Below are 8,157 nucleotides of genomic sequence, written 5' to 3'. Positions count from 1 at the left end.
CTTTTGCAGCAGCATAATTTAGGTGGTGCAGGAATGAACTGTGGTCTACACTGTGACGAGACTTGGGCACTGCTCCCTTGGGCACAATGTTTGGGGAATCCGCCACCTCTGTGTGCATTAAGAATAAATTAACTCCCCATGACTGGTGTGATTAAATTCCATTTGTACAGTTGAGGTGAGAATTTTTGCACTTTTGATTTTTTTCCTGGTCTATTGAAGCAGTAAATCTGTCCTCTTTTTGTAAGATATTTTGGATATACTTCTTAAAGGACAGTGCCCTCCTGCCAAAAGATTTTGCTCTAAATAAGCCATGCATTATGCCTTGACCTGATAATACTTTTTGCTCTGTTTAGAAGTTGCCATTAAAGCTAGTAGAGGGAACAAACACATTTTCTTGTGCTGGGGGACTCTGCTGATGTGCAAAACAGAGAAAAACTCTGAAAGAGGTCAGTGATTGCTTGTAACTAATCAGATGTCATAAAAAAGAAAAACTATTGCTGCCAAAGAAATAACAACTACAGGAGGAAGGTGAGGGGACCTATTTTCAAAAGAGGAAATTAGAAACAGACAGCTCTCTGTCCCCATAAAGCAAGAAAGAACTGGATACCTGTCCTGTCTGACAGAGAGGAGGTTTCTGGGTGCTAATAATGAATGGCTGAAAGAAATTTTAATGAAGCTCCACCTTTCAGGGACCCTGCCATCAATGTTTTGTTCTCATGCCAAACTCCTGGACTATAAAAATCTGCCTATAAGCCAAGAAAAAACACTTCCCTGAAAGGATTTTCAAGTTACGACTTCATGGCAAGATGGAAATAAAAACCAGGAGATCATTTTGGATCTTCTGCCTAATTTGGAGTTTTTGCAAGGGCAAAGAACCAGTTCAGATAGGTAAGAAAAGAATCTAATTCTTGCATTACTCGCTTTCATATTGCTCTCCATAGGTGAGAAACAGAGTTGACAAATGAAAATGTGTAACATATTCATGTAAGGGCTGTAGACATGCCAGATACTGTTAAACATTGTACATTTTAATCCTTATTGTCAACCATTTAAGTATTTTACTTTTTTCTTTCATTACTAGGTAGTGTATCAACTCTTTTATATCCTAAGTGACTAACCTTAATGAGGAGACCCTCTGAATGCAGTTTGCACCAAAAAAAAACCCAAACAAAAATATGGTGACACCCTTTTCAACACATTTCACACATATTCTTCATAGAAGTACTTACCATATCACCAGCTAGGCTTGATTGACCAGTATGAAATGCTGCATTAGCAGTAATCACATTTTTTGTAGTCTGCTGTACTGCTAGCTCCTGGTTTGATTTTTAATGTCTTATGCTTTTCCCAACTGCTTAATACACAAACAGTTGATGTACCAGTTATTGCTGCCTGAGTAATTCCAGCAATTTCACTTCCATAATAGCCAAACTTTCTCACTTGCCCTCTCTACTGTGTAGAAAAGTGCTAAATTGCCCTACTCCAGTGCTGCAACCACCTATGACAAGTAGCAGTCCCCTTAAAAAGCTGTTTCTACAAGGACTTACTGGGCACTTGAGTTTGGGCTGCACATTTATAACATAAGGATCTGAATTTCTCAGTTCTCCCCTGCTGATTCTTAGGCAGGAATATTTAATAATATTTTAGTGTTCACTGAATAAATTAATAACTGGTTTTGATTTGATCTGTTGTGGATGTTGCTATGTTGATATTCCTAAACATGCTACCTGAACAACACAAAGAATTTTCCCATTTTCATTTGTCACTATTTCAGATGGGCCTAGAAGAAATGTTAAAAGCATTTAGTAGCAAGCGTATGTAATTTAATTCAAGGTGATTCATGTTTTCTTTGTGAAGCTCAGTGGTGTGAAAACTGCTTTCTGAAGTAATGTCTTATATGCACTTAGAGTATGTATCTATACCTTTGACAGAGGTACAAAAAGTGAGTTTTGGTTGAGAAGAAAAACCAAGTATTTCTTAGCCAACAGCTGAAGCTGGTAGCGGCCTCAACCACTGAGACTAGCAGCTGCCACTTTGCTGTAAAGTCATGCCACCTGTGATTTCTCCTGCAAAGGACTCAATACAAGACTTTGGACCAAAGTCTTGCCTGAGTTAAATGAGATTTAGACATCCAGAATGGGACTCTCCTCACTTCACTTTAGATATCTACAGTGTAAATATGTCTACAGCATAAATATAGACACAGCCTTTCTAGACAACAGAGCGATGCCTGTGGTTTTCAGCATCTTCTTGCTAGGCAAATATGTAAGATGAGAAAGCTGAACCTCTTCTGCTTCTCACTGTTAACTTCAAAGGAGACTGGGCTAATCTGCTCACATTGCAGGTATCTCTGGACTTCAAAAGTCATGGACTTCAAAAGTTCAGTGAGATGAAACTTCTTCCCACAGGCTTGTATCTTCCAGGAGTTATCATTTTTGCCTTTGAAAATTGCCCCTTTAATGTTTTTCAACCACAAAAGGGTAAGCGCCTCATATGGGGAGAATTTCTAAGCTCCCCTACTATGATTTTTCCTTTAGTCCAGGTCTCTACTGTCAGCAGGAGTGAATGTGCCACCTGGGGGAATTTCCACTTCCATACATTTGACCATGTAAAGTTTACTTTTCCTGGAACCTGCACATACATCTTCGCTTCACACTGCAATGACAGCTACCAGGACTTTAACATTCAGATCAGGCGCAGTGCCAAGAGCAGCTACCTGATCTACTTCACTGTCACCATTGATGGAGTGGTCCTGGAGGTGAAGGAGACAGGAATCACAGTGAACGGGAAGAAGTGAGTAAAGACTGTACTGTTGTTTTGTGCTGCATTTTTATCGCTATGTGTTGGGTGGTCTGGCTGGAAAGCAGTGGCTGTGTATGAGGTGTTCACAGCTCTTTGAACAGGGTATTGTGAAGAGTCCCCCTCGTAGTGGTGGAGGAGGCAAGAAGTATTTAAACAAAACTACATCTCCCAGGGACCAACACCAACAAGTTAAGCAGAGAGCAATGTGTATGCTACGAAAACAGAAGGTATTTTAAGGTTTCCTTGATGTCGCTTTGATTTGAGAGGGAGGGATGGAAGAAAGTACATAAACCCCAACATTTTATTTATAAAAAAGTTTTGATTTTGTAGAAGCTCAGTGGTTTTTCTTTTTCTCAAAACATTATTTCTGTGGTACTAACCCTACTGTTGTATGTTGCTGTTCAGGAACAGATGGTTCTTTTAGGAATAGTTTTCTGTTTCCAGATAGATTAGTCTAGAAAATTGAACTGCTTTGCAGATCACAACTTGCCCTGGGATCTTCTTACAAAAAAAGGCAGAATTTTTAAAAGTCAAACCCCACACCTTTAATTCCAATTCGAAATGAACCACAATAGAAACTACAAAGAGAAGGGTAAAAATATTCCATAAGTAAAAATCATATGCAACAATAGCTGAAAGTTGGGCACGATGTTAAGGGCAGTCCTCATGAGAAGTGCAGAGTCCTGCTCCTAGCATATAATTATGAAGGGCCTAGGCAACCTTCAACTCTGGGAAAACCCCTCACAATCTTTTTGGAGAGAAAATTGCAAACATATGGACTGTCTTGACAGCCTTCTAGAAACAACCAAATATAAAATAGCACCACTCCATGTAATTATAGCACCAAAGCCCATATGTTGTTCCTAAATCAAAGGGGCAAGAAATCTCCTATCTTCTAGCCATTTTCTGAATTTCTAAGTTTCTAGGCTGTTGCAAAATGAATGGTAATTGTCTTGGTAAGATGGAAAAGTAATGTAGGTCTGAGTTGTATCAGTACATGAGTAACAACAGAGCTGTTTGTGAATCCCAACCGTCAAAGAAGTCCTGGAAGGATGATGATAACCTGCAGTGTCCTCATGTGGAGGGCCATTTTCCAATATTGGCATCTTGCTGTTTATAAACCTTTGGCTTAGGTCCTTGGGTTTGGCTGCTTTCTATCAGTCAGGTGGCTGATGTAGTATTGACAAGAGACAAAATACGTTGTGTTGTGGGTTAAGGTTGGTAAAAGGACACAGTGGACGATGTAACGCATTGTGTAGATGAAGGCTGACCTTGCAAAGAGCGTTCCCATGTCTTAGTTCCTTTTAACTCTAGTTTTCCTTCCTATATATTTGTGAGGATTTCATCACTCTTTTTTTCGCTGCAATCTGTTTTGTTCCCTCGAATTTCCAGGATTGCCATGCCTTTCAGCTTGAAGAGCATCCTGATTGAGGACACCTGTACTTACTTCCAAGTCACTTCGAAGCTGGGCCTGACACTCAAGTGGAACTGGGCTGACACTCTCCTAGTATGAACAGCCAGTTAGTTATTTTCCTCCTGGTGAATCTCATCAGTGATGAAAAGCAGGGCTGGATGCAGGCACTGTGTTGATATATGAAATTGTGGGAGGGAGGTATCACTCTATCCATAAGCTGATAGACAAATACCAAGCTAGGTAATAGTTTAATGAGGCAGGGGCATGGAGGCACAACCCCATGGCCTTTCCAGCTAATTTTATGTGACAAAACCTGGATATAATACATCTGCAGTTAGTTCCCTGCTCCATGGGGCAGCAGCAGCAACACAGCCTGCCAGCTCTTGCTACTCTGTCTTGTGCACATCTTGTGTGGGACACTAATCTTTGTGACCAATTCAGATCTTGGCCTCTTTCATTCCAAAGCCATGCTATGTGGGAATTCTCCTCTAAACATGTACCTTACAATATTCTCTTCTGCAACAGTGCATTTACACTTTTCTGTGTGAACACTTATCCTTCACAATCAGAGAATTAACTAAATGCAAGTTGTGTGTCATGTTTTGTCATTCAGAGAGATAGAGGGAGGGTAAAAGGTGAATAGAGAGAAAAAATATCAGGAAGTAATCATGTGATATTGGAATTCTGATTTATTGAAGTATTTTCTTTCTCTCTTCCTGTATACTAATTAAACATAAAGTATTAGAGGCAGTACCTGTACATTACTGTAGAGTGGACACAACTGTAGCAAAAGCACTGCCTTTTTTTAGTGGACCTGAGTGGCACCAATAGTGTCCCCCAAGCATGTAGGAGTGATAAGGTGCAGTAGTTTTATCTAGAAAGGCAACAGTGTGCTAACCTGGCTGTTTACTTCCACTAAGTATGGGCAAAACAAATAATGCTGGGCAGACCCACCACTAGAAGAGCTATATAATTTTCCATTCACCCTGTGGACTAGAAAACCCATTAGATATGGCTAAAACTTAACCAGAAGTTGCTTCTTTCTAGCATCCAGCATTAGAGCACAGTTATCTGACCTGCCCAGAGAGGAGCTGCGGTACCCTGCAAGGTGTACCAAATGTCTGTGTACCAGTGTCTCTATACTGGGAGACACCAGTCCAGGGCTTAGTCCAGTATTCAACATGCTTCAGTTACCTCTTTAGTGGGTAGGAGCGACAATTGCTGGACGATTATCTTCCCATTTGAATTCAATCTGTCTGCAGTTAAGTTTTATGAGAGATTTGTAGCAGAAAAGGAGACTGCTTACAAAGTGGGAATGAGAACTTCTGCCACTGTGCTTTCCTGGTGTGAATCACTTTGTAACAAGTGCTGCTGATGTGGGGAAAAGCCTTTAAACTCTGTGTTTCCTCTTTCGTAGTTGGACCTGGAAGAAACATATAAAGAGAAAATATGTGGTCTATGTGGGAACTATGATGGCAATCAGAAGAATGATTTGATTTTGGATGGTAGGTCATAAATACAGCATATTCCATCCAGAACAGACCTCCTTATACATGACATGAAACTTGGTATCTGTTTCCTCTGAGCAGGGTTTCAGATCTCCTGACAGGCATATGAACATTTCCATATATGGTAGATGTATTTTAAGAGGTTCTGAGATGATTTGGAATTTTCTGCTCTTTTCATATTTGTAAGAGCCTCCAACCTTTTTGATCCAAATTAATTGCTTGGCTATCATGCAGCAACATTGCCAGGATCCCCATTGACAATAACATACTTTAAGGAAATGCACGAGTGCATTTTCTGTTCTTCCATTTGAATCATTCTACGTGTGATTATTTTTGCCTCTATAATGAAAAGAAAGCTTCAGAGAAAACACAAAGTATCTTTGAAGAAACTGTGGTGCCATCCACTGACACCTTCAGATATTGCAGATATAGCTAAGGCTATAATCCTGCAGCAGGTTGTATGGGTGGAAAGAAACCTTCATCCTGGAATATCAGATGCAGGACTTAAGCCAAATTTATAACAGCATCCCATTATGTAATACCTGCATGACTATTACACATGCAAACAGAAAAGTGTGTAAGATCAAACACACCCATAACAAAGAGAAGTCTTTGGAAATTATGAGAAGCAACAGAAAGGTCAAGAGTCTCGTGTGATTTTAAATGTCCATGCTGACAGCAGGCCTTGATACAATTGTCCCAGGTTCCTGACTCTAGCTCAACAGAAGTTATATCAGGCTGTCATCCTCTATAGTATGGATGCTGGTTAAGTTTGGGCATTTCATGAAGTGCATACTGCCTTTGAGCCCAAAGAGTAAGTGCATTTTTATAGCCCATTAACTGATCTAAAGAATTGCAGGAAGTTACTGAAATGCATCTGGGGATTTTTGCAGGGTATAAAATGCATCCGAGACAGTTTGGGAACTTCCACAAAGTAGAGGATCCATCACAAAAGTGTGCTGATGTGAGCCCAGATGACCACACTGGAAGACATCCCAGGAGGAAAGACAATAGATGCAGCATATATGTAAGTGTGTGGGACCAAGAAGTACAAGCCCCCCCGACCTACAGTGTTGAAGAGACTGTTAAAACAAGTCTTAGAGCATGCACTAAACTGAAATTTTCACAACTCTACACATGAATTTGAGCAAAATTATGATCTTATAGATGAAAGAATATCCTATTACAGTGTTAAAGAAATAGATAGTGGGAAAATGCCTGACTGAATGACAGCTTCCAGTCCAAGGCAAAGGACCTCGTGGCAGAAAGCTAGACTGGATAATCTCCTGAGATCCCTTTCAGCCTGAAGTATTCTATGACCCTGGAATTGTGTCATCAAGACTTGGGGTATATATTCAAAAACCTAAAAGGTGGTAAAATGTCAAGTATTGCTTTTCTTTCCCTTTTTTTTTTTTTTTTTTTTTTTTTTTAACAGAAAAAACAATGCAAGAAACTTATGTCCCGTTTTGGAAACTGCCCCAGAGTGGTTGCCTTTGATGACTACATAGAGACCTGTGCTGAGGATATGTGCCACTGTGCAGTTAATTCTTCTCACTCTGATTTGGTTTCCAGCTGCATATGCAGCACTTTAAATCAATACTCTCGAGACTGTGTCCTGAGGAAGGGAGACCCTGGGGAATGGAGGACCAAAGAACTCTGCTGTAAGTAGCTGCTGCTCTGGAGATTTCTTTCAGGTTAGACATTTACACAGGTATTCTGATCCCAGCAGAGCAGAGCTAGGAGCTCTGGTAACTACCTTGAATCAATCTGTGAAAGTACTTTGGCAGAAACATTGTTAATGGAAAAGCTTCTACAAATTTAACTTGATTTTGCTCTTAAATCAGAACTATACCTTGATATTGCCCACCTCCTTCTTACCACTAGGTTTTCTCCTGTTCTTTTTTTTTTTTTTTTGAAATTTACCATGTACAGTTAACTCATAAAGAGCCTTGTTTCAACATGTTGACAACTAGACAGAAGTAGTTACTGAGAAGTGCAATATGTTTGTACTTACATCACCCTGTGTTTTCATACTCAGTAGTCCAGTTACTGAGCAGGAAATCTCTGTAAATCCAGGGGGAAGGCTACAGGTAGTTCACCCAGACTGCTGGTGTGGATTGGGATAGCAAATTAATGCCAGAAGGACTGATGCTTCAGGCAAAAATAAACTGTTATGACTCCCCAAATGATTCTGGTGTTCTTTGCTTGTATTATGACCTCAGCCAACCTTAAGCTAGTAATGTGAAATAGCTCATATTTCCCAGCAGCACAGTTTTGTCCAAAAGATAAAGTAAAAGTGGCCATAAAAAGTTCCTTTAAGAGGTTAAACAAACATGACATATCTGGATAGAAGGGCTTGCAAACAAGATATGGAGGAAAGGAGGAAGAAGGAGTTGGGTGGTGACACAACAATTCGAGAGATCTTATAAATAC

At 40.0% G+C, this 8,157-nt stretch overlaps 1 protein-coding gene across 1 annotated transcript in view; it reads left to right on the top strand.

Annotated features, from left to right (window-relative positions):
* The first annotated feature begins 700 nt into the window (after positions 1-700).
* Positions 701-8,157, top strand: part of LOC103624943 (mucin-5B) — a 42,587-nt gene continuing 35,130 nt past the window's right edge. Inside the window, exons 1-7 of the mRNA XM_008644289.2 lie at positions 701-888; positions 2,538-2,793; positions 4,195-4,309; positions 5,634-5,721; positions 6,618-6,751; positions 7,160-7,385; positions 7,992-8,020. Coding sequence (XP_008642511.2) covers positions 807-888; positions 2,538-2,793; positions 4,195-4,309; positions 5,634-5,721; positions 6,618-6,751; positions 7,160-7,385; positions 7,992-8,020 — 930 coding nt within the window. The 5' untranslated portion in view covers positions 701-806. The remainder of the gene's footprint in view (positions 889-2,537; positions 2,794-4,194; positions 4,310-5,633; positions 5,722-6,617; positions 6,752-7,159; positions 7,386-7,991; positions 8,021-8,157) is intronic.

The sequence above is a fragment of the Corvus brachyrhynchos genome, unplaced genomic scaffold (genome assembly GCF_000691975.1).
Source record: "Corvus brachyrhynchos isolate BGI_N302 unplaced genomic scaffold, ASM69197v1 scaffold62, whole genome shotgun sequence".
NCBI classification, from domain to species: domain Eukaryota; kingdom Metazoa; phylum Chordata; class Aves; order Passeriformes; family Corvidae; genus Corvus; species Corvus brachyrhynchos.
Note: the sequence above shows the minus strand (reverse complement) of the source record. Positions and strands in the feature narration are given on the sequence as shown.